Source organism: Cydia pomonella, chromosome 11 (assembly GCF_033807575.1).
Source record: "Cydia pomonella isolate Wapato2018A chromosome 11, ilCydPomo1, whole genome shotgun sequence".
NCBI lineage: Eukaryota > Metazoa > Arthropoda > Insecta > Lepidoptera > Tortricidae > Cydia > Cydia pomonella.
The window spans coordinates 3426731-3454144 of NC_084713.1; the positions used below are offsets into that span (position 1 = coordinate 3426731).

Sequence of the window (27414 nt, forward strand, 5' to 3'; positions counted from 1 at the left end):
ATAAAAGGTGTAATTAATGGGTATCGTGTTCTAATTGGGGAAAAGTAGAAAAAAAAATAAGTGAAAAAGAAACTATAGGGCAGGTTGCCAAGTTGGTCAACCCTTCATACTAAAGCAAATAAAATTGTCTTCTACTTTTTCCTAATCAGAATACAATTACGCATGCAATTAAGAAAATATACAATTGTAAGTATAATAAGTTTTACAGATGACTGATTTTTTTAAGCTATGAAGTTTGCTTAGTCATATTTTAAGAGTAAAATATTCAGACTTCCCGTAAAAAAAAACATTAGAGCCGAATTTCTTCGATATTTGAAACGTAGGTGTTGCAACACCATAACTGTCAGCAGTTTATAAGCCGCATGAAAGGACGACGTTTCTCGAATTGTCATGCTTATGAATTTACGATTTCTATCGCTGCTAGGAAACGCACTAGTCGAATTAAAATTGTAAATTTTGACTGTGATCTCTCGAGTTTGACCTTGTGGTGAACGCGCGTGGTGTTTTAGCTTCGAATAAAGCTTTAGAAGTATCAGCTGCGGTTACCTGACGTTTATTAGGACAGGGACGTTTAGTGGTCAGTAGAACGTGTGAATAAAATACCTTGTTAGAGTGTCATCATGGCTAAATGGGGCGAAGGAGACCCTCGGTGGATCGTGGAGGAGCGGCCTGATGCCACAAACGTGAACAACTGGCACTGGACGGAAAAGAATGCCGGTCCATGGTCGAAGGAACGCCTAAAAGAGTTGCTGAACAATTTAAAAATAGCCCAAAATGGTGTAGATTGTAAGATTACTGAGATGGAGAAGATTGATGGAGAGGCGTCGGCGAATAATAGAAAAGGAAAGCTGATATTCTTTTACGAGTGGGACATTAAGTTGAAGTGGGAAGGCCGCATTTCAGGAGGCAGTGAGGTCACCAAGGGGGAAGTGCATATTCCCAACCTGTCAGAGGAAAACGACGTTAGCGAGGTTGATGTGAGTATTTTGTATTTGGAATTGAATTGGAAGAACTTACTTTTCTAATTCTATATGAGTGTCCTTTAGGTGACATAACCTAGAAGTAGGACATTTGCAGCTGGTAAATGTAATACAATTGCAAGTCAGTTCTGACACAATGGTGTTTAATTTAACCTTTTAAGATTTACTTTCATGCTTTCAATACTTATTAGTACTTGAGAATATATTAACTTGAGGTCCTGTTCTCATGATAAAGTTAAGTGAAGAATTCACAGTTACCACAAAATGTTTTTATTTTTCTATGTAACTGAATGTTTACAAAAGCCACTTCTATATTCAACCAAATATTCTTTTATACTCAGGTTTAGTTGGTTCATGCAATGAAATCTTGATGAATGACTTTTGAATGATAAATAACATGATACCTTTAAGGATATGTCTTTCAGTCTAATAGAAAAAATCTAGATAGGTTACATTTTATAAAAAATATTTACAATCCCGGAAGGCATCTTTTTGACTAAGTACGTAATTATTTTATTCCTTCAAGTGGCAGGCTGCCGGCTTGTGGTTAACTAAGTCATTTAAATTTAAAATTTGGTTAGTTGAAATAATCAGAATTCCAACTATCAAAAAACCATGTATGAGTTGTTCTTTGAACCAAACAAAATTAGTAAAATGACTCAATTTTAAGGAATATAATGATCATATTACTACTCTTTATGCTCATTGACTAAAGTTTGACCTCTTGTTTTAGGGAATTATTTTTTCTGGTCTTTACAGCACAACCGATTTGAACCCACAATTTTTTACCATCTGTATAAACTCTATCATATGTAACTAAATTGAAACTTCTTATAAATTACAGATGACAGTCACAATAAAAGGCAGTGGCGAGGAAGCCCAACGAGTAAAAGCATTTATGCACAATGTTGGCAAGAAAGAAATCCGGAAACAGCTCGAAGAGTACATTCGGAGCCTCAAAGAGGAGTTCTCAAAAGGCCTCATCCTCCCCAAGAAAGGAGAATCCTCTGTCAAGCCTGACAATGTCTCAACAATAACCAGCGGTTTTAACAAAAAAATCAACATGGAACCTATAATCGCGCCCAAGAAAGAAATTGGTTGCAAATTAGACACAAAAAGTCTAGAACTTTCAGAGAAATTCCAATGCAGAGGACAAGAGTTTTATGATGCTTTGACTAGAATAGAAATGGTGACAGCTTTCACGCAGGGCCATGTGAAAATGGAAGCAGAGAAGGGTGGGAAGTTTGCCCTGTTTGGTGGAAATATTACTGGGGAATTCAGGGAGTTGGTGCCGGGGAAAAAGATCACCCAGTATTGGAGATACAAGCAGTGGCCTGATCAACACTTTTCAGAGGTTACCATCAACATTGATGAGAAGGTGAGATACCATGGAAGCATTTTTTTTTCTACTTAATTGTAAAAAATGTACTTTTAATGTACCTATAGTTCTTACAGTATTTATCTGAGAGGAAACCACAAATTGAATGTCTGTGGTTTTCACTTATTTAGAGAAATATTTATATCATAATCAACAATTTTGCATAAATTTGTAAATGGTTTCACATTGTCACAAAACATAGTATAATGGGTTTATGTTTAAATTAATTATACTCTGCCTATGACTTGCTCCATTTAGTTTTTTAAACTCTCTTCAAGCATTTTCTACCTGCGTTTTCTGTCATTGTCCTCGACATGGTTACATTACAATGGAAGAATAAGACAGCATTAATAAAATGTGTTTTCATCATACTTGCTCGAAAAAGATCTTATTTCATGCAGATGGACAATGTGTGCCTATTTTGATCCCACGGGAGTTATGGATTTAGAATTGTTGTTGTTGTCCTAAAGCACCCCAGAGGTGCAAAGGGCCTTCACAAGCTCGCGCCACGCCTTCCTATCTTCAGCTCGTCCTCTGGCCTCGCTCCAGCTCAACCCGACCGCTCGTAACTCTCTTTGGACGGACCGTTGCCAAGAGTGTACAGGACGACCGGAGCCACGGCTTCCGTCCGGCGGTTTCCACGCGAAAGCTATGGTTGCATTATTCGTTTCCCCTCTTCGATTTAGAATAGAAAGCTATAACTCGCGTTTGAGTTAGAGCTCCCGTTATAGACCCCTGTGAGGGGTCACAATATACTATTGTAGGGCACAGCTCTTTGAATGCCCCAATAGGACTTGATGTTAATTTGCTCATTTAAATTTCAGGATGACCACACACTCGTAACAGTAAAACAAGATCTAGTGCCGGCGGCCGAGGTGGAGCAGACGCGCGACAACTGGAAGAGATACTACTTCGAGAGCATCAAGCGCGCTTTCGGCTTCGGCGCCTTCCTGTGATCACAAGGAAGCATATTAGGAAAATTAGGTATCTACTGCGTCCAAAGTTTGGAACCGGTTTTGAAAATAGCGGTAAATACCGGTTTAATTCTTTTTTTTTAATACTACGTCGGTGACAAAGCCTGATGGTAAGCAGTCTCCGTAGCCTATAGACGCCGGCAACTCCTGAGGACTTACATGCGCGTTGCCGATCGTAACACTCCGCACCCTCGTTGAGCTCTGGCAACCATATTCACCGGCAGGAACACAACGCTATGAGTAGGGTCTAGTGTTATTTGGCTGCGGTTTTCTGTAAGGTGGAGGTACTCCCGAACTTTCATAAGAACGCGAACGTTTTAAGAAAATTGTAACCTAAATAAACCGGTTTATTCGACAAGCGACGAGACAACCGGCAGGCCTGATGGTGTGCAAACATAAACAAAGACTTTTAAACTGTTTTAAACTGCTTACTCTGATAAGTACTTTATTGAAATGTTCCCCTAAAAACCGGTTAAAAAATAATGGTTTTACGAACAAAATCGAAATTAAAAGGTTTAATTTTGGTTTCACTGGATCGCGTCAACATACTTGAAAAGCAACTTGACATCAAGCTGACGTGAGACCTTTTCAATGACGTTTATGTTTTATAAAATAATATAATATAATAATAATAATAATAGTGTTGTATTCGATTTAAGCAATATTGTAAGCATCCTGAATATTTTTTTACAAGCTTTTATTTAACTAGCCCTGTTAGTAATGTATGTATGTATTGTTAGTGTGGGTCAAATTGTGGAAGCTAAATTTGACCCACTTCCCGATTTCCTATTGAGCTGAAAATTTGCATACATTTGTAAGTTGGGTGACAATGCAAATATTATGGTAGTAATCAAGCTGATCTGACGATGGAGACAGGAGGTGGTCATAGGAACTCTGTGATAAAACAATGCAACCTAATTGTGTTCCGGGTTTTTAGAATTGCCTTGATGAGTATTAGTTGCCTGTGGAAAGAAAAGTACAGTCAGCGGTAAAAGCTTGTACCAAAAATGAAATTTCTACCAAAAACTTATTTATTTCATCCTTTCTACTGTTAAATTTACGTTTATTTTGATTGTTACAGGTCCAATTTTAATAAGGGAGTTCAGTTGATGAATGCAGAGCATTATCAAAACGCTTAGTTCGCGTAAAATCGACATTTCAAGCATAATAATTATTATACATACATGTACACAAGCTATCATTTTAATTGATTTTCAAAATGTTCAACATAGAACTAAATTAAATTAGTATAATTAGTTAAACAGTTAATTGGTTACCTGTATAATTGTGTAATTCATAAAGAAAAGGGTACTTGAGTGGCCTATCGCTAAGGAGCTTTTTCTTGAATTTCACAGGCATTTATCTATTTCGTCATCAGCCCTTATTTTCTAACATATGATGTAATAACTGTGATTTTTGACTTAATTTTCTGAGAAAATCTGTTCTACTAACCATAAATAAGTGACCGAAATGATATCAGGAACGAAAAAAATATAGCCTCATTTTACAGAGGTTTTTTACGAATATAAAATATTTAAAACGGGATCCTCAAAAACCAGCGACATTGAAGAATTTAAAAAGCTAAAAAGGTATAAAACATATTATTAATTATATTACATTTCAAAGTAACTGTCAACTGCCATTCTACGGGTTTAGCCTAAAAATAGCAAAAAGTAGTAGTTTGGCTGCGTCTAAAATTGTACAGTCAAGGTATTAAATATCGACACGGACAAAGTGCCAAAAAAATGTATACACTACTTTAATGTATAGGCAATAAGGTCGTGTGTACATATTTTTGGCACTTTGTACGTGTCGATATTTAATACCTTGACTGTACCGTAATTTCGAACATTGTAACGAAATGCTTGCTCATAATTGTCACTTCCGAAATGTATGTATGTATTTCACTTTATTGCTGCATAAACAGGTTAACATAAAACAGATAAAACAAAACAAAAAAACATGTTATGTACGAAGGCGAACTTATCACTAAATAATTTCTTAAATAAATAATTATTTCTTATGTAATTAGAACAATAATTTTTAGTTGGGTGCCGGCGACCAATGTCTATTTTGTACTTAGACAACAGAATCAAACACGAGTGCGTATTATTCTATTTTTTTTTTGTCAACCGTAGGCAATAGAGCATTACTTTTCACTGCTGAAACTAAAAGCAAACGCTGCTTTGTCAATGCTTTACAAATTTGACGACTGGTTTGGCCTAGTGGGTAGTGACCCTGCCTATGAAGCTGATGGTCCCGGGTTCAAATCCTGGTAAAGGCATTTATTCGTGTGATGAGCATGGATATTTGTTCCTGAGTCATGGGTGTTTTCTATGTATTTAAGTATTTATAAATATTTATATATTATATATATCGTTGTCTAAGTACCCTCAACACAAGCCTTATTGAGCTTACTGTGGGACTTAGTCAATTTGTGTAATAATGTCCTATAATATTTATTTATATTTATTTACAATCGTGTCATTATCTGAAAGCGCCCTTGTACGGAATTTCCCGCAGACGGATTTACCGCATTGACCTTACCTATAATATGCATCAAGGTATAGTGAAAATACTATACACTTCGAAGTCCCATTTCGTAGGTAAAAAACTGTAGTCACGACCATAGTTATTTTGTGAATTGGCAATTATGGGTTGAAACTATATTTTACAACTTTACAATAATATACAATCTATATCAGTGGGATTCCCTTTATTTGTCTTGTTATATAACCAGTATTGACTTCTTATAATTGTGATGACTAATTTTTTTATTTGTTTGGGCGCCTGCCGTTCCTCCCACCAACGGAGCGGCAGTAGACATCCACGAGAGTTCGTTACATGTCGCCCTTAACCACTTTTCATCCGGGATGCCACTGGTCAAAGAAATCTGTTCCTGGCCCGCCGTCTATTTGTTTGGCCTTGGGGTATCAAACGGTACCGAACGAACAAAGGTTTTACATATACTACAGTTAACTGGTTATGTAACTTAGTTACTTATGGGGAAACTCGTTATTTCTTTCATTATGTATGGCCGTTTTTTAACGTAACACAGTAGGTATCGGGTTTTTCCCGGAGTCTGACATTTTGGTTTTGCTTGTTTCGTGTAAGTAGTACTAATGTAAATTAGTTTATTTATGGAGATGCCCAATAAATTAAGTTACGAATATTTTTGATGTTTTATTTAAATTAGTCCCTATGTTACCTTTAGTATCTAATTCAGGCTGAAGCGCCAATTACATCCACACTTCCCGATAACGGCCCCGAAACCAGTCTCGATTTCGCGCCTGATAATCGTTTTCCGTTTCACGAAATATCACCACATCGTTAACAATATTTGAAATGTAGAAAATACTTTCGTCTCTAATTGCATGTGCAAAATTTTTTTACATTTCAAATATTGTAAACGATGTGCCGATATTTGGTGAAACGGAAAAATATTATTATTTTCTATGTATTTAAGTATTTATAAATATTTATATATTATATATATCGTTGTCTAAGTACCCTCAACACAAGCCTTATTGAGCTTACTGTGGGACTTAGTCAGTTTGTGTAATAAATGTCCTATTATATTTATTTATTATTTATTTATTATTTCTCGGCCCGAAATCGGGTCTGATATCAGGCCTGATAAAGTGTGGCTGTAATTGGCGCTTGATACATGTGACACTCGTAAGATTGTATGTAAAGTCAAATAATTTAATTTCAGTACCATTTCGTTCCTTGACACTGGCAATCAATATGAAAGTCGCTCGTACCTCATACTATTGTCAAATTAAATTCCTTGAATATGTCCCCCATGTCATTCCCGTGGACGAACACAAGCTTTAAATTACCCAATATGGGTTCAGTATAAGTATTTAAATGGCTAATACAAGTCCATTAATCTAACCAGAAATTCGGGGGAGAGGCCATTTTGGTTTACAAGAAATGATCTGACTTGGCCGATTTGGTTGATTCCGGTTTGTTACAGCCAAATGTCATAATGTCATTTTACCCATTTGACTAAATCCCAAATTGTTTTAGTTCCAAAAAGCCTAAATTCCCAAATTGACTTGTTTTCAATACAATCAAATGTCATAATAACATTTACACATTACATCCGATATTCAAAATGTATAGTTGGTAAAATGAACAATAACTTCAAATACCGAATTATTATTAAGACTGAAAGTGAAAATGCATAAGATTCATAATTACCAAAATTCAAACTTGCCCAAACATCATAATGACACTTTCTCATAATACCTAAAATTTTAACCACGCAGTATTTTTAGTGTTACGTATTTATAAATGTAAATAATTATGAAATAAAACTATGGAAACGGATTATATCGCGTATAATTATAATCCGTTTCCATAGTTTTATTTCATGAGAAACTATCGCGGTAACCGAAGACAATATTATGTAAATAATTAGTTCACTTTATCAGAATTGGTTTAGCAATTTATAACTACTATGCTTTTGTAAACGAAAACCTATACCACAAAACTTTACAAGCATACAATTTCAACTATATTATCAAATTTAACTATGGGAAATCAGGGACTGAAAAACCTCAAAAGCCGGTAACCTAAAATAAAGGTATCAATTGAATAGTTATCCGTAACGGTACCCGAATAAAACTGCAATAGACCGGTTACCTAAAATAAAGGTATCCATCGAAAAATACTGAGTTAAAAATAAAGAAAATAATTGCGTAATTGTTGATTTATTAATGTTTGTGAACAACCAACAAAACCAACCCGTATTTTGAAAAGGGAGGATACTATTGTAAGATAAGTAAAAAAAAAAATAGAACACGAGTCAGACTCGCACTTTGCCGGTTTTCACCGATAGTGTAATTTAAAAAGAAAAAAATTGACAAAAATGTTTATTGAAATAAATAAACTTACAAGAATTTAAACTTACATCTAAAAGTTACATTCGTTTCCTTTGTAATTGTATTTTTACTTAAATACGTGTCACAAATTAAAATCAACAACAAGTACAACAACATAACAGAACACTTCTTTGCTAAAATATAGCAGGCACCTTAGAACAGTGTCGTTTGCATACTTATTGGTTCTTGTAGTAGGGCTCCTGGGCATTAAAAATCATATTGCCAAGCTGAAGAAGTCATACTGCGTTCTTATAATAATGGAAATGACACTGTTCTATGGTTCCGGCTTTAAAAAAATAAATACCTAATTACGAGTAGCTTTTATGAATGCATCCTTTAATAATTATACCCACTATACTGCTACTGTTTAATATTTAATGAAAACGTTGTCTTACTGCACACATATTTTTCAAGAACTCTACTGCAGTTATAAATCCGTCGTTTAAATCTTTCAGGTGAAAGCGATATTGATTGTCAAAAAGAATATCTTTCCGTTTTCTAGTCATGGTCGAGAATAGCGAATTAATTATTCTTGTGTTTTGATATCTTGCCTCTACTCTCAACCTGTGTACAAACCGAATCAAAGTTGGTTTGTAAGGCATACGGTGGTTAAGGCGGTTATGCCAACCTTCAATCGGGTTATCCGTCCGGTGTTTGTCTTGAGCACAACTCAACATTGATGGACCTAACCTTATCCACTGTCTCTGCATGTAGCCTATAAACAATTCCATTTCATCGGTTCCTGGTGCGATTTCAATTATGTTGAGCCAGCAATTGTTAATCTCTGTTTCTGGTAGTAGAGACAAATTCGCACACATCTCAATAATCTCGCGGCTTTCTGCTGTTGTGTTAGCCTTGAACTTTCTGGCGTTCTTCCTTACAGCACGAGAAAAATGGAAGTAACAGCCTGTTAAACGGACATTCGGAAAAACAGCCTTGCATGCATTTATAATAGCAACTTCGAAATCACATTTAAAATTTCTGATTTCCAAGTTCAATTCATCTCTTAATAGTGTAAATAGTCGATAGTAAGTGTCTTGCGTCTTGTTAGGAAGCAGAGCGAAAATAATTGGCACCACATTACTCGATCTTCCATTTTTAACAAGATCAACATGTATGGAGAATAGTTGTTTAAAAGGTTTAGGTTTCCTTTTGAAGTTACCATCTCCAAAGTATTGATGGTTACCATCGGCATTGTTTATATACAGTCTGCCCGTAGGTGTTGCAAAGATTAATATTTTCTCTTCTGTTCCGTCTTCGATTGCTAAGAAATCTTTTTTAAGCATTTCAGGAATTTTAACATCCCGTAAATTTAAAAAATCAGTTTTGTGCTGCCCTAAGAATTTCTTCCTCGCTCTGTATAAAGCACTCCTTTTTTCTTTGTATGAACACATAACAAAACTCTGATCAGTCTCGACAATTTCCGTCACAGCTTCCTCAAATATTTGTTTTACAGGTGACATTCGTTCACACACAGCTTTTTTGCACGAATCCATCACAACATCCCTAATGTTCTCATTATGGTGAGAATTGCAAATATGTGCACTTTCGCGGAGCACTACATCTTTATGAGAATTCAATGTGACCGATGCATTGCATTCTGGGCGATTGATGCATCGCCACATACTAGTGTTATTTTTGTTGGTGTAACCGAAATTATATTTGTGCCCATCGTACACAAGAGCTGGGCGACCTTTTTGATTATTTATAAAAATCAAATCTATATTGTTCTCCATTGTGAAATATCTCGATTGTAATAATGTTCAGGCGAAAGGAATTAATTGCAATTGTCATTATCTGTCTTTCTAAAGCACTTCATTTTCAAGTGGCCAGTAACAACATCAGTATGTACTCGTACCTCCAAGCAGTCTTACTTAATGAAATCTCGATTGTAAATGTTTTGGGTATACATTTTCCTTACTAAATATGATATTAAAAAATTAACATACAGTGAGACTGAAAATCTCCTCACTATAATTTCTTAGGCAAAGGCAACTAGCTAAATATTTAATTTAAAGTTTATTTCTTAATTTGGTACTGTTTTTGTAACTGTATATAGCTAATAATTAGTCTTATGTTAACTTTTTGCTGTTACACGACCTAAAAACATTATTTCGACATCGATTTTGGACGAACTCTAGCCCCTAAGGCACAGGTTTTTTACCTAGTTTAGGGGTCAATAGTTTGACTACTGAATACTGACATGTTTGTACAAACTTCTTGTGTACTGTGTTATCATGTAACTCTTCTTTTATGTACAATAAAAAGTTATTTATTTATTATTTATTATATTATTATGTCTTTCCCATCACGGAACAATGGTGTTCCGGACCTTTGGGAGGCGTGCGCGGAGCCGAAGCCAACACGTAGAGGCCCTTTTGACACTTTAATGAAATGTAAGGTTTTTTTATTGTTTTTATAGCTACGTGTTAGATTTGGGATGTATAATCGGTGAGTATCTGGTTATTATGTTCAATTTTGAACAGTTTTGCCCCTTGCAACGTGTGTGTTTCTATTGGCCGACTTATAATTCGTCGATCGAGACTCAAAAGTAATTAAGAACAATTTTTAATATTTTAAAGTGACTCCTCTAATGTGGTAATACCCAGTAGTTACCACCAAGTTTTTACCAGTGGTGACTACTGGGAAGAAACCCCAGGAGTTACCACCAAAATATTGTGATGGTTCAAAATTAAGTGGTAAAAGGTGGAGAAAAAATCCACCGCCACTGGTAAAAACTAGGTGGTAACGTTGCTTATAAATGTCCTTGGGCAATGATACGAGTAACTGTTTTGCATCAGCTGGTCCGTCTGCTTTTTGCTAACTATTACAAAAAAAAAAACTCATTTACATAGCCCTAACGGGAATGTACCTAATTTTAGCCATCCTGCATAAAGATTAAATTTCATTAAAGTGTCAAAAGGGTTTGACACTTTAATGAAATGTAAGGGGTACACCGAGCGGATGCTGTCCTTGCCCGTGTCATGGGACGCACGCAGAGACAGCACCCGCCAGGGTGTAAGAGACTATTGGAAGTTGATGGAATCTAAAATGAACTGGGTTATTGGGTGAGAGCGATGGACTAAGTACTAGGCTATGTGATAAAAAACTGGACGCCTGCCTAATAAAATGGTATACAATCTTATTTCCGGCAGACGGTGACTTGCCTCCACAAAATGGGCCCCCACAAAAAAGCGACATCAAAGATCGCTCAAGGGCAACACCGGTGTGAAGGCTCAGGGTGTCGAGAGGTGTACACCGCTTTCTACCCAGTGGCTGTTAACAGCCACTGTGCCAAGTCGCGTCTTATGCAAATTTTCACTTCCACCATGGAGCGTATAGCTCTAACGACTCCACTCTGGACGGCCAACTAAGACAAGCCAGAGGTAGAGAATCCTGTCCAACCCACCTTCCTACGGGTAACAGAACTCCCCAGGAGTACTCGGGTACGTGGGGTCGCTACTCCCCAACAGCTCGCCACAAGCTGCCCTGCGTTGACTGATTGCACTGGAAAACCAGTGGGCGATGGGGATATTATTATTATAATTAATTTAATTACTCATTGCTTAAAAACTGAAAACTTGATCATAATTTTAAATATTTTCCATAGATACTGTGTTTTAGAATTTTTTTGACAATGTGACGTTTTTGCATCTAGTTCATTTGATTTTTAGACATTTTGGGAAATAGTTTAATTAAAAAATCATCAAAACACGATCAAGACAAGTTTTAGACATTTTGGGAAATGGTAGAATTGAAAATTTATCAAAACGCGATAGAGTTTAAATGAGTTATAGTCATATTAAGAATACGGTAATTTAAGAAGTAGGCGTAAGTCATTTCGAGCTTTAGACATTATGAGAATAATCTGTTTTGATATTCTGACATTCTAGAAACACGTTATTATGATATTTGGCTGTAACGAACCGGAATCATTTGGTTGCGGTTTAAGGAAATTTTTTGCGTGATGCACGTTAAGTCGCTAGATGGCGCTGTTTTAATACTAACTGCGTAATGGCCTTGACAAACGTCGCCGATAATCGCATGCGTTTGTAATACATTGCTGCATCTGATCGATCGGTTGAAGTCATAGCTTCTACTAAGTCGGCATGGCTTTTAATTTGTTGAACGCAGTGGCGTAGCATGGGGGGGGCGGAGGGTGCGGTCCGCACCGGGCGGCACTTTGCCGGGGGCGGCGCTGCGGAGGTGTCAGTTAAAAAAAAAAAAAAAATTAATTTAATTTTTTTTTTTTTATAAAAAAAAAGTTAATTTCTTCCAGTGTTTTTTTCGTCATTTTTTTTGTTACCAAATCCGGGTACCTATGCAGGTTTTATGCATGGGTGATGCAAGCACAAGGTTTCTCAATAACTATTATTTAGGAAACTTATTTCGTTTCAATGTTATTTTAAATAAATGTCTCCTTACGCATTCTTTGTACTTTCGGTGACGGAAGTACGGATGCTGGTTTGACCTACGAAAATGAGTTGAGAAGAAGCCTGTTTTCCTCTTTGGACAGAATAATTTCTGAGATTCGATCGAGATTTCAGCAGCTCGATAATTTAGCAGAGAAATTTTCCTTTCTTACACCAGCAAAACTACTGGATGTTACTGGAAAATGTAAGCTTGACCATGCTACCGACATTGACAAGGAGGAGTTTGAACTCGAGCGAGGGCGACTTCGAAGTTTCGCCATTGCTACTGGAGATCTCGATAAATTAGGCAAAGCTAATGTAGGTCCACTCGAATTATTGAAGTTCATTGTCGAATCTAAGCTCGAAATCTCTGTGCCTAACATTTTCATCATGCTCAGAATATTTTTGACAACTGCTATAAGTAATGCTAGTTGTGAGAGGAGCTTTTCGAAACTGAAATTGATCAAAAATTACTTGCGATCTACAATGAGTACGCTGAGATTAACTAATCTAGCTATATTGTCGATCGAACAAGACCTCACTGATGCAATCGATATTGAAAGTGTGATCAAAAACTTTGCTGAAAGGAAGACTAGAAAAGTTAAATTTTAATCTTTCAGTTCAGTTGAGGTCGTTGAGGAGTTGAGCTTAGAATGATACTCGTGCGTAAAATAGCGTTCGTGAAGTAGGCGATTTCTCCATTATTCAGATTATTCTATTAAGTTTTCTCTGTAATGTTTCTAAGTGATATTCTACCTTCTATTCTATGTCAAAAAATGTTAATTTCACTTTTCAATTCAATAAATTATTCAATAAAACTAATAAAAGTACTCTTTTTACACCATGCCCAATTTTTTTATAATGGATGACAAAAATAAGAGGGCGGCAAATTTGGGATCCGCACCGGGTGCGAGTGACCTATGCTACGCCACTGGTTGAACGGTCTGTTTCTAAGCTACTACTACAACTACACTACACTTACTATATACTTACTTTAATCTTTGAGTCTAAGTTACCAATTGACAGGATGACCTAACCATAAAATAATTTGAAATAGAGGTGCGTTGTCAAATAAAAAAATTGTAGCCACAGTACATTTACTGCCATCTTTCGACACATGATTAAAGCTTTTAGAACGCCATTTGACTTTGATACTTATTCTTTTATTGATATGTGTTAAATATCAAATAGTGACGCCATCTAATAGATCAAAGGCAAAGCTATGGCAGCATTGTTTCGAGCGATGGCGTCAAAACCTTTAGGTGGTGCCCGGTAAGATGGCGCCACTTTTTGATATTTAACAAATTAACACATCAGTGAAAGAATAAGGATCAAAGTCAAGTGGCGTCCTAAAAGTTTTAAACGTGTGTCGAAAGACTCGAAAGATGGCAGTAAATGTACTGTGGCTACAAAATTTTCTTTGACAATATACCTCTATTTCAAATTCTCTTTGAGCTAACGTATGCAAACGAGTAGTGTAAATAGCTAACAAGGATATAACAATTGATTCCCTGATCATAACAAAGCATAACTGTCATCGTTAGACAGCCTCTGTACCCCTAGTGTAAATTTATTCGATGGCGTAACGTGACGTACGCGTTTGCGTTAAGTCTCATTTTGTATGGGATTTTGAGTTTCTAAAACGTTCCGCTTGGCGCGCTGTGTCTAAATCCCATACTAAATGAGACTTAACGCGTACTTACGTCACGAATCGAAATCGAATAAATTTACACAAGGGGCTCTGTTACTGTACGATTAAACGCAAAAATAAAGTTATCAACGAACTTGTGACCCCACACCGGGACTGAGGCCATCTTTATCGCTCAGTTTGTTCTACGACGTTCGAATAGTGTCACGGATATGAAAACACTGTTATTATTATTTGTTTTACACACGGTAATTGTATTTTCGGTATTAATTGCTTGGCTGTTTCAAAATGGCACGTGTTACTAAAAAAGGGTTAAGCGAAACCTGATTTTTTGTATTGATCAAAATACTGTAATTATTATTACTGTATGATTCTCTTGGCTCATGTTTAGTCAAATTAATAATAAATTAACTATTTCAAGGCGTTCAGCGATGACTTCGGGAAATCCTATATGAAATATGCGAGACTGGTAAGTTATTTGACTTATTTGACATTTATTTCAATTAGGTACTATAGAAATTAACACATTCGCAGCAGCACTTAAGTAGTTCGATTGCTTTGCATTAAGGTTGACTAGCGCTAGAACGGATCGAGTCCGGTGGGCCGAGGTGTCTGACGCTTCAGTTATCACGTGATAAGTTGACAACTAATCACCTGTCATAGAAAACGAGGTGTCGGAAGTTTCGCCTGGGCCCGGACCGCCGTACCGTGAATGATTCCTTTAAGTCAATCGGGCCGAATCGCCCTGATTTAATACTTTAAGTACAGGGGTGGCCAACTTGATTAGAACCAAGTTCTCCTGTTTACTAACGAAACCCTGTGCGATCTACCAATTACATACTTCTTGAAACCTTAAATGATACTGGTCTACGTATTTATATTTTTTGCCTTGCCACGATCGACTGGACTAATAGTCGCGATCGACCGGTCGAGCGCGATCGACCCGTTGGCCACCCCTGTTTTAGTACAACCTGTCTGACGTTTCAATTGAAAAATCAGGAATAATCCGAAACGATCAAACGTTAAAAATTCTTACCCCTTTAGGAGCTTTAGTCGGTTATCAGGTTATCACACTGGGTGCGATTCGCACGTCGTTCCGATGTGCGAGCGGGATGTTGCTATAATACGCGCATAGCGTTTTCTCACTCAAACATACCGGAGCGACATGCGAATCGCATCAAGTGCGATAACCGCCTTAGAGTTTTGCTGACTAGCTAGAGCCCTAGAGGTTGAGCAGTTATGCCCGATTGCCCGACGTAACATAACGAAGTTCTTTTTCAAATGTTCAGTGATATCGTATATTTCGTTTTTTTTATGTATGTATGTCTCTATCTATTGCACATAAAAAAGTTTACATTAAATTGACATAACAAAGTAAAAGAGTAAGTATATGTATAAAGGCGAACTTATCCTTGAGAAAGGAGACCTAAGCTCTCCGAAACATGTCGCGCGAGTGACTAAAAATACGTGAGTGTAATCCGTAGAATTATTTTAATATTTAAATATCTGTTTTAGTGTCGAGAATGGACGTGCATCAACAACAAACTCGGCCTAGACGATTCCTTGCCTGCACGAGACCAATACCGCCAAGTCCTGAAAGGTGCGTGACGATATTAATCTAAAGATGTTTAGTAAAATCACTTACAGTACATATAGCGCTAACTTACCGTTATAGAGCAGTAACTAGCACTGCTAACACTATACGTGCGTATGTCAAAAATTTTAAGTGCCAAATGTACTGTAAAACGTTGTACAACACACTTGTGAAAAGGTAATTTGCAACTCGTGTCGATTTAAAATACTCCCTTCGGTCGTGTTTTCATTTATTACCACTCGTGGCGAATTTCCTACTTTACGCACTAGTATCATAATAGTACATTACGATACAAGTGCAAAAAATAGGAAATTCGAAACGAGTGGCGATAAATTAAAACACGACCGCAGGGAGTTAGAGGGAGAGAGATTTTTAGTTTAACTTAATCTCGGTTTCTTCTCGGGTCTTTATATTTTGGCGTATAATCTGAACGTATAATCTACTAATCTTATACACAAGAGCTTACATGTTTTTATAGGAATATTGCCCGAAGCATGGCATGGTGCAGTCGAGCCTGCGCTAGAAGGATGCTACGTTAACCGCACGCGGCGTTACACAAACACATGTCCCGGGCAGGCACTCTTACAATGCACTGTGGAAAAGTTGATTGAGGTAATAAATATGACATTATTGCACCTATTTTAAATACATTTAATCTAATTAGTCACAGAAAAATAGGATTTAATGCAGATATTTCACACAGAATTTAGCTATCGCTAGTTGCAAAGATATCTGATTATATTTAGCCCTGTTAGTATGATAAGTAAGTTATTTAGCGTGGGTCTAATCTTGGAAGTTAAATTTGACCCACTTCCCGATTTCCGATTGAACTAAAAATTTGCATACATAATGTAAGTTGGGTGACAATGCAATATTATAGTACCATCGAGCTGACCTGATGATGGAGACAGGAGGTGGCCATAGGAACTCTGTGATGGAACTACGTAACCTAATCTGTTTCTAATCTGTTTGGGGTTTTTAGAATTGTTTCGATGAGTATTAGTTGGCTGTGGTAGAAAAGTAGTAAGCAACAAAGGCTTGTACCAAAAATGAAATTTTTGTCAAAAACTTATTAGAGTTGGACCAAGCTAACTCTGCATGGTATTTGCAATGACAAAGTGTGGTAGTGTTGTTATTAAAGTCCAATTTCTATGAAAATATGACGTTTATTATGTTACTCCCTCACTTTGTTCTATTCAAGCCGGTGAAAACTTATACCAACTCTACATACAATTTGAAAACATTTCTAACCTAATAATTCTTTACAGAGCTGTCCAAATGCGTATTGGAGAAAGAATGACGGCTGCTCAAACGTCTCATCGCTTGCTGGCTTCAAATATATGTTCTCGCAAGGGTAAGTAAAATGTCCTCTCAAACTGTCGAACTTGGCTATGTCACTTCTTTTTACAATATTGACAAAGCTACTTTGGAATGGAAGTGCCTCGGGACAACCATATTTTTCTACATTGGTTTTGCAAGAAAATCAAATTAATCTTTAATTTTTATGAGGTTAGTAAGTTACTAAATTGGTACATCATCGATAATCATGATTATCATGAACCATTTTTTCCAGCTTGTACGAAAACCTCGAAGCGAATTTATCTTACGAGCAACGCCCACCGTGGTTTATGAAATACGTAAGTAAGCCCAAGAAGGTAAGTTATAGCCTATAACTTTCTATTCCTATAACTTATAGGATAATTATATCCTATTCATCAATACTTAAAAGTTTTAGTGGTCTACTTTGTATTATTTCATTATTATCTCATGAATACAAAATACGAATATTATATTTTCTTGTATCTTTTTAAAGCCTGACAAGTAATATATGATCACGCGCCATGTTGCGGAATTTCACTGGAACTAATTTTTTCATACTAAACTGAACTGTCATCCTATACATGAGAATAATAGCTCCCTCTTGACAATGATCATATATTCCTGGTCGGGCTTTACTGAGGTGTGCCAATAAAGAGTATTCTATCTATTTATCTACCTATACCTAGCGTAACGTAAACGTCGGAAAAGCCATCACGTCTTCTACCTATGCAGACGTGACGTTTCTCTTTGCAATGACGTTAATTAAATAATAAATTAAATTTAAATTATAATATTGAATAATAAGATAAAGACCTCTCTTCCAACTCATTGGACATATTGTTATTTGCAATAGGTAACTGTAGTTAATTATCTTCCTCATTTGTTCCAGTACTTCAACTCGAAATGCTGTGACCTGCCAGAATTATTCAACGATACAACACTGACCGAATGCGGGTTCACACAAGTCATGCACTATCACAGACACAGTCCTGTCCGTGTGGTCACCCTAGCTCCGGTAAGAAACTCATACAGGGAGGAGCCTGTGGTAGGAGCAAATATTAAATGGTATACTTGAAGTACAACTTGTGTGTTCAACCGTGTCCGCGTTTTGCCGCCTAATTCCGGTTGCTGGCAGCAAGGCACCGAACACGGTCACTTGAACGTGCTTAGAGCCACCCCACTAGCGTCTCCCGAGCGTCAGCGTCTAGTCAACCCTGCTGGCTGCTGCTCGACGCAACGTTCGCGCAACTGTGCAGCGACGCCATTTTCCATAGCGCTGACTAGACGTCGACGCTCAAAAGACGCTAGTGTGGGGTAGCCCTTAAATGGCGGCATACATCCGAGAACCTACATACAAGGCGTAACAAAATTAGTGGGGATCCGCTTAAGGGCACATCCAGTATCGTGTTATTATTAGAAAAAAAAAATGAAATTTTCTTTTGACTTCTAGAAAAACAAAATTTTTTTCGCGTCAATTTTTTTTTCTTCTACTGTTTCCTAATCAGAACGCGAAAACGGATCCCCACAATTTTTGTTATATCCTGTATAAGTGCGACCGTAAGTTTTCAAAATATGAATTATGTAAATGGGTGAATCACCTTTATAATGTCACTCGTTGCCATGGATATGTTCCCTGGACAGCTATAAAAATCCTGAACTTATGGTATTTAAATTTGCCAAACATGCATTGTTGTAAGCATGTTAGGGGGACGTGATATACCTAACATTTCTTCTAACACCAACAACTGTACCACTAGTGTCCCTTGGAAAACGGGACAGATTTACAACACAAAAAAGTTGATCCACCCAAATGCAGTTTTTTGATCAGGTATCTCCAAATAGTTATAGGTAAAGGTTCCAACGTCTTAAAATTCCCTAATATGGTAAAATTAACATTTAGTTTATTTTTGTAATTACTCAATTTTACTAAAATTACGTAAAAATAAACAATTAAAATTAGGATGTGTTTTTTTTTGTTTAACCACTCGAAAATAATTATCAGATGAAGCTTGGAATTTGTGGCGCAAGAACACAATTGAATGGATTTTCCAAATTTTGTTACGCCTGTTATGCGTGGTGTGACAGATTAAATCTTACCCCATATGGTCCATATTAGGGTTGTAACATTTGTAACGCAGGCGACGTCACTACGTGACCGCCCACGAAGGTAGATGTCGAAACGTTATAAAATTATTATATTTAGAACCTTTTTATTTGAGGGGCATATTCCATTTTTTTTTAGGAACAGAGTACCGAACCAGACGCTTCAACTACCGAATCTACACAGTCCGGTGATTTATTACGGGTAGTGAATCTACCTCCCCTGCAAGTTAACGATGACGTAAGTATACGTCCTAAGTATATGTTATCATCGTGGTTTAGAAACTAACATCGCAAATAGAGCTTTCTAAGTTACTTTATATAAGATTGCCCCATACTATTTAACACTGAACGAGCATACAGAGTAGATAATTTTAATTAGTCAACCAGGATACAACAGTAACACTTCTAGAAAAAAATACTAATGTGGTTACTAGATGATTAGGTACTAAAATGCATGTTTAATGACTTTCAAATTCACTATTATTTCAAGAGTAACCCAGGAGACATCATTAGATTGACAAAATGTCAAAACAGTTCATTGACCCATTTATATATTAATTTAAAATTTATAAATATAACCAGAGAAAAAATAAGTTATTTTATTAATAAAAAAATATATATTATTTCTGAACTTTGCAACTTTTTTTCTTTAGTAAGTCATCTATTACATCTATCTCATAAGACATATATTTTAGATTATAGTTTATAACTCTTCTAAATAATAAAAAAAAAACTCTTTGAATTTCTGCAGTCTACTGATGACCCACTCGATTGCTGCGACATGTCCGGTTTCATCCAACCATCATGGCGGTCAGAATGCGACTTCCGGTTAAAGTGGGATCCCCAAGCTCGACTGACCATAGAGAATCCAGCTGTTACTACTACACCAGTGCCAACAACTACGACAACTGCTAAACCGAGACTGGATGTGAAAGTGTTGCCGTTAACTGTAAGTATTTTTTAGTCTCGTAAGGCCCATTGTGCTTTTCAATGTACAGTACACACACACACACACACACACACACACACACACACACACACACACACACACACACACACACACACACACACACACACACACACACGCACACGCACACGCGCGCACGCGCACGCACACACACGCACCACACATTATTCGCATTAGTACATTTGCAGCGTCACATAGGCTTCCGACATCGGATTCGTTCGGTCTGATCCCTTTCTTAAGATGTTACCTAATCGCTGCAGCACCATACCTACAATTTATATTATTATAGGACATTATTATAATATTATACTTATTATAATATTAATTTAACCATTTGTTTCACAGTGCACTCAAGAAACATGCGTTTTCCGCAAACTCAACGTCATCACCGAATCAGGCACCGTCGACGTAGACGCTTTCTCGAAAATTCTAAACAACCTGACCTTAGAACACCCATCGTGGTCTAAAGCTAAGGCTAGAGTGGTTACCAAATGCTTGACTAGGCCGGTAACGAATTACGAAGCAGAGTGTGAAATTAACAAGGTTTTGGCTTGCACTTTTGATGTTTTGTCTGAGGTAAGTTCATTTTGTATTTGCGTTCTAAAAAAGTTCAGCATCCTAACTATAGAACACCCATCGTGGTCCAAAGCTAAGGCTTGAGTGGTTACCAAGTGCTTGACTAGGCTGGTAACGAATTATGAGGCAGAGTGTGAGATTGAAAAGGTTTTGGCTTGTACCTTTGATGTTTTGTCTGAAGTAAGTTCATTTTAACCATATTATAAGTAATTTTTAAATAAAAATAAGTATAGTTTCTTGTGTAAAATAGCTCCTAAAATAACAAGACTTAGTTATGGGGGAGCGAGCCACCGTGATACAGGTACATTCACGTACTTAAAAGGAAGTCTCAACCACTGATGGGAATTTGTGAACTAAGCTTAATAAGAAAATGAAATTTTTTTCATTTTCATTTAATTTCGTTTCACCTTCGATGTTTTGTCTGAGGTAAGTTCATTTTGTTTTTGCGTTTTTAAAAATGCTAAACATCCTGACCCCCTAAGGCTGCGGTAGTCACCAAGTGTTTTACCAGACCGATAACGAATTATGAGGCAGAATGTTAGGATGTAGTACAGTTATAATTAACAAGATTTTTTCTAGTGATTTTTCCTGTTACCATGTTCTCTATAATGCTCATCAATCTGTTGACTTCATTTCTATGTATTTTTTGGATACATATGAATAGTATCTTCTTGCGCCTTTGGAGTAACTGTGATAATAGATTTTTGCGTTTTAAAAAAAAAAATTTTTTAATACAGTTGCTCAAAAAGTGCTACTTTACGTAGCTGTTTAGCATGCGGAAAGTTGCATTTCACGAACTAGTGCTTTTTACTTTTCCACTTGTTCCAATTCATGACTACATGATGATTGATGAGTGTTATTGTTAGTTTCCTTTAAAAGTCATAATCCACATAAAAACCTGCTGTTAATGTAAAAATAATAAATATAAGCATATTTCATATTTTATTACTTACCTCTTCATCATTATAATATTTTTATTTTTTAATATTGAATATTGAAAGTTCTTAATAAGTTGTCTGAATGGAACGGAATAGTTACCGAAACGCCTGTCAAAGCAGAGGCGTTTTACTTACTGCAAGAATGTTTTAAGTTTCCAAAGGCAACATTCGATATTGTTTTTATACAATTTAAATATACAATACACAAATAATCGTAAATAACGATACTTAGGTAATAATAGTATAATATTTTATATTTTCAATTGTTTCTGTCTTATAGAACATGCATAAAAAGTACTTGTTGTTTTTCTTATTTTTTCGCAACTGTATTAAAAAACGTTGTTCGATACACGTGCGGAAATGTCATTCTTCACTCGTCCCGAGTCTTGTCACTCGCCTACGGCTCGTGGCAAGATATCTCGGTACTCGTGAAGTAATGATATACTTTCCGCACTAGCACCGAAATGTACTATTACAGAACTGTCCTACCGTGAAGAAAAACGACCCTTGCAAGCATTCAAGCACTGCAACTAACGACATTGTTTGCCAAATCAGTTCAGCTAAAGGCCTATTTGTAAGTTAAACGACGATACGATTTTTTTAAATATTAATTTTTCTTCTTCTTCCTCGCGTTGTTCCGGCATTTTGCCACGGCTTATGGGAGCCTGGGGTACGCTTGACAACTAATCCCAAGATTTGGCGTAGGCACTGGTTTTTACGAAAGCGACTGCCATCTGACCTTCCAACCCAGAGGGTAAACTAGGCCTTGTTGGGATTAGTCCGGTTTCCTCACTATGTTTTTCCTTCACCGAAAAGCGACTGGTAAATATCAAATGATATTTCGTACATAAGTTCCGAAAAACTCATTGGTACGAGCCGGGGTTTGAACCCGCGAACTTCAGATTGCAAGTCGCACGCTCTTACCGCTAGGCCACCAGCGCTTCTTTTTAATATTAATTTTTCTATAGGACATTATTAGGCAATTCCCTAAGTTCCACAGTAAGCTCTATAAGGATTGTGTTGTGGATTCTTAGACAACGATACCTATATATCATTTATAAATACAAGGAAAATACCCATAACCCTGAAACATCCCCTGCTCATCCCACGAATAAGTGCGGTAAGTGCCCTTATCAGGATTTTAACCCAGACCATCGGCTTTATATTAGGGACCCAAGCCAGACAGGTTGTTTTTTTTATTATATTAGAATTATATTTTTCTACCAAATTGCCGCTTCGCAAAAGCCTTATTTTGCTTGATAAACTGAACTAGATGTATTATACTGAAGAAAAAGTACCAAGGACCCAGACCCAAGGCAAGGTATTCAAACTGGCAAGATGCCTGGAATAGAACCAATGCTTTTTGTGAAAACGCTAGGAAGCCTAGTTTGAAACTGTTTAACTTTTGGTCTAACCCATGGAATGATCCAAAATTTGGATCCAAATAATAAGACAAAATTATAATTATTAAAATTATGCATTTCTAGTATAAGTAGGTATCTAATCAAAAGTTTGTTTTCAGAAGAACCGCCACCAATTCTGCGATATCCCTAGGCTAATCAAATACGACACAGTACTACAAGAGTGTGGAGTGAGCTCGATAAGTCGTTTAGAGTATTCCACCCACGTTGTGCCTGTTGTAAAGAAGCACGTGCCAATGGCGGGGGTATGTACACAGCCTAATTATTAATATTCGACAAGATACTGTTTATGGATCTAAAGAAGTTTTTGATTTCTCACGTTAATTCTGAAGGCCTTTTAAATAGAAAATTGACTTCTAGTGTGCAAGTGTGTTGAAGCTTGATAACAGAGGGTCCTACAGGTTCTTTCTCTATCTCTTTTCCCAGCTATGTATCCCACATGGTGGTGGGGTCAGTCGCGCAGTCCACAACATCGGTCTCGGATAACTTGCACTCACTCATTTCCTTTAACAATATATCTTTCCATCTTGTTCTGAGTCTGCACCTGGATCTTCGATTTGAGATGGAAAGTTGTAGTGCCAAATTTCCTACGTAGTCAGAAGGCCTTCCCTTTGAGGCCTAAATCCATCCTAGATCCTATCAAATTTGAATCCGAGACTCAAAATTGGAAATGGTGGGCGCTATTCCCGTTTATAATCGATATCTGCCTTCAGAGATTAGAAAATAAATATGATTCCAGATCCAGAACTTTATTGATTACACAAATCAAAGTTAAACTTATTATTCAAGTATTAAGTTTTATTTCAGTGCAAGAAATTAACCGAGTCCACAACCTGCCTGCTTTCCAAAATGGGTTCCCTCAACAAATACAAATTCATGGATTACTTCAAGATGAAGGCCAGCATAAACGACTTCACAAGCATTCATACTGAATGGCTGGCCTTACATGATGCGTATATCAGCGCATTTACAAGTATGCCCATGTATAGGAACCATTGCAGCTCACCAAAGAAGTTGTTGAATTTGATCGACGCTATGTTGATGGTATGTATTTTTTAGCTAGATCATCGATCATACAACCGGCAAGACCCAAAGTGGACTGCTAAAATCTACGGGTAAAAAGGCATTTGACAATTAGTCAAAATGGTGACTTCTGTAAGCGCGATACATTTCGTGTCTAATGCTCTCTTTCATAACGTTTTCTCTGTTTTCCTATGATGAGCTGTTTTGCTTGGTCACAATAGCTTACCTCGCCTCGTGACGTCATTACGGCGCTTGCGCGGCGTCGCATTCCAACGAGATGTACAGAGAGCAGTGTTGGCCGAATGTTAATTGAAATTGACCATTTGAATTGTAATGGTATAAATTGAACCGTAAACCGTAACGGACGGTTACAGTTGGCATTAACGTTTCGGACAACACTGACAGAGAGGTACTTTGACCGGACAGTATGGTTCAATTTAGGTTGGTAAAAAGTAACTGCACTGTCCTCATTTTGTGTAGGTAGTTACAGTGGCAAAATCACACAAGGTCTTTCAAAACATTATTTTATCCTAAGAAAGAGTATTGAATCCTTATTCGTTTTTCAGACTTGCCCGTTATCGGCCCGCAAATCATCACCGAAATGCTACAAGATGCTAAACGAAATCTCCCACTCATCGGTAGCCAATCAAAATGCAACGAAGGAACAAACTGAACAAATGCTTAACCAATTCCATTATATCTTCTTCCCCCCAAAGTCTCAACAAGTCGTTGTTAGAAAAACTAAAGTTGCTAAAAAGTACGATTTTGGTATTTTAGATACTGGTAATGTTCCACCTGTTAGAATAATAGACGTGAATCCTACAGCTCGGCCGATTAGAGTTCTGTTGCCTGTGTATCAGCAGATGCATAGCAATTTTGGGCCTTTGAACTTAAATGGCCGCCGTGACTCAGTTTTGAGAGGAGGCCCTGGGCTGCCTTGATGCATTAATTTTATAATAAAAATATCCAAAACTTTCGGGCAACAGACGAGGAGACTGTTATACTTATTTTAGACTTTAAACAATCGCTATCTTTGATGAATTCTGAGTCTTTCAATATTGTTGTGGATGCAATATAGAAGGTTTTTTTAAGTAACGCAGGAGACAAAGTTTTATATTAAAATCCAACTGTAATTTTTAATTTGTAATTCACTGGTAATTTTATCTTATTCATCATTTACCGAGGTGATTTATTTATAAGGTTTTAAATAAAAAACAATTTGAAGCAATATGAAAAATTTAATAATATATGTATACTCACAGTATCTATTGTACTTATAATATCTTCTATATGTATATTTAGTTACAAATATAGGTATGATAATGTTGAACCAATAATCAATGTCAGTCTTTTCTATAAATGTCGAATATAGCCAGTATATTTAATTTAGAAAAATGCATACCAAATAATTTAAATATATTTGAATGCATCATATAAATAAATTTATCAATAAAGGATACTTATAAATCACACTTAGTTTTTTTTTTAATTTGTTTTATACATAAGGAAAAACACGAAAATTGTCTTATTTTGCCTTTAGATACAACCCTAGTGAATTTTCTTAAAAGAACTAAACCTTTTTCAATAAATTAAAATAAAGCAAGAGATGGGCGATTGAGTTTTACTCATTTTATCAACAAAATAATAACAAAGAATTAAAATTAAAATAAAGATTGCAAGGACGTATATTGTATACTATTACGTGAAAGGCGATAGAATAAACTTAAATTAAATATTTTGCAATAATTGAATCTAAGGCTAAATGTCATTACATTTTATAAATATTAAAATAATAATAAGGCAAATTATTTAAAGCATCTCATATTTAATGGCAAGTAACCATTGCAAAAAATAATCTAGTCAACATTTTTTTAAATGTAGACCCAATGCTTCAACTATTATAGAAGATTATATTTACACATCTATGTCATGTATTCACATAAAATAAAACCTACCTACGAATAACACACGATGATGTTTAAATTTCTAAAAAAATCGGGGATTGTACATTACAACTCAAAAAATAACCTGATTGCTAAATAGATATTAAAATATACACACTTAAAAACTTGCATTGAAACAACATAATAAAGTATAATACAATCTGCATTAAAAACATTATGCATCTTCATTTGTCACAAAAAAAAAAATTCTAACATAAATACACAACGCAATAAAAAGAGTCGAACATAGAATATTCTCCATGACAGAATATTTCGAGTAAATAATGAACAAAACATTTTTACAGCCATATCATTTCCACTGGGTCGCGTTAAGGCATATTCAAACTTATCGTATCAAAATTCCTAACCGATCGGCTATCTCCGTTCAGACTGTGAGTCCCCGCATTTATTCTGGACAAAATCTCCGATTGGAGCGCTTTGAGGGTCCGTATGGTGGGCAAGTCTGTGGACGGAGCCAACAGCAGCGCGCGCCGGGCGTGCGGCAGCGCCTCCGAGGGCTTGCCGAGGGCCAGGACGGCGCGCGCCATGGCGTACGCGCACTCGAAGGCGTTGGGCCGGAGCCCGGACGCGCGGGCCGCGAGGTCTAATGCTTCTGATGGTTCCTAAAATGAAAAAATAAACTGATGAATTACAGTGCAATATAAATAATATAATATAGGAACCCAGTTTGTTTAGTATAGTCGTCCTAATCGTTTTCGACGGTAACCCTAAATAAACGTTGGACGTTGTCTATCATAAAAAGCCCTAATGTGGCTGGCCAGGCAGAACTTGCTCTTAAATACACTATGGCAGGCGTGACAATAAAGTAGGCCAGGCTATAATACAATACAAATATTCTTTATTGCTCAGCAATATGAAAAGAACATAATAACATACAAATTAAACACACAACTTAAGACTATGGTAGACAACGGGAGGTCTTATCGCTAAAGAGCGAACTCTTCGGCTACTGTTGAACGCTAATGACAACAAGTACTATTATTCAAACTCCTTGAATAGACATGAATGTTACATAATGCTAATCCATAGAACTCCATCCAACAGAAGTTCATTTTGTGTTAATCCATCGATATTGATTTTTATTGCAAATAATTGAAATTCCATAACATTCATCGGCGATGGCGCTAAGCATTGAAGTAACTGTCTCTGTCTATCTGTCACACTTAAACCAATTTAGATGAAAAGTACCTAAGGATAACGTTTTACTCCCTGTGAACTTCCTGTCCT

At 36.5% G+C, this 27414-nt stretch overlaps 3 protein-coding genes across 8 annotated transcripts in view; 2 read left to right on the forward strand and 1 right to left on the reverse strand.

Moving 5' to 3' along the window:
- Window positions 1-341: 341 nt before the first annotated feature.
- Window positions 342-27414, forward strand: part of LOC133522655 (activator of 90 kDa heat shock protein ATPase homolog 1) — a 47240-nt gene continuing 20167 nt past the window's right edge. Inside the window, exons 1-4 of one of the 2 annotated variants that reach the window (XR_009800098.1) lie at window positions 342-977; window positions 1825-2358; window positions 3183-3342; window positions 4414-4513. Coding sequence is in view for 1 of the 2 variants with exons in the window: in XM_061858047.1 (XP_061714031.1) it covers window positions 621-977; window positions 1825-2358; window positions 3183-3314 (1023 nt within the window). In the remaining variant the exon portion in view is untranslated. Of the gene's footprint in view, window positions 978-1824; window positions 2359-3182; window positions 3343-4413; window positions 4840-27414 lie in introns of those variants that run through there. The other variant, XM_061858047.1, reaches the window with a different exon arrangement.
- On the forward strand, window positions 14440-25695 carry LOC133522654 (uncharacterized). 2 transcript variants are annotated; one of them, XM_061858044.1, is made up of 14 exons: window positions 14440-14529; window positions 14703-14750; window positions 15797-15881; window positions 16354-16487; window positions 17144-17229; window positions 17449-17512; window positions 18085-18210; window positions 19438-19536; window positions 20050-20247; window positions 20611-20841; window positions 22258-22353; window positions 23302-23445; window positions 24008-24244; window positions 24790-25695. In XM_061858044.1, exons 1-14 carry the CDS (start codon window positions 14494-14496, stop codon window positions 25162-25164), a joined length of 1959 nt encoding a protein of 652 aa, XP_061714028.1. In that variant the 5' UTR covers window positions 14440-14493; the 3' UTR covers window positions 25165-25695. The 2 variants fall into 2 exon arrangements, with proteins under 2 accessions (XP_061714028.1, XP_061714029.1); XM_061858045.1 differs by having other exon boundaries at window positions 23305-23445.
- Window positions 25442-27414, reverse strand: part of LOC133522653 (protein TANC2) — a 262748-nt gene continuing 260775 nt past the window's right edge. For all 4 annotated transcript variants that reach the window (XM_061858041.1, XM_061858040.1, XM_061858042.1 and 1 more), the window contains one exon: window positions 25442-26789. In XM_061858041.1, coding sequence (XP_061714025.1) covers window positions 26496-26789 — 294 coding nt within the window. In that variant the 3' untranslated portion in view covers window positions 25442-26495. The remainder of the gene's footprint in view (window positions 26790-27414) is intronic.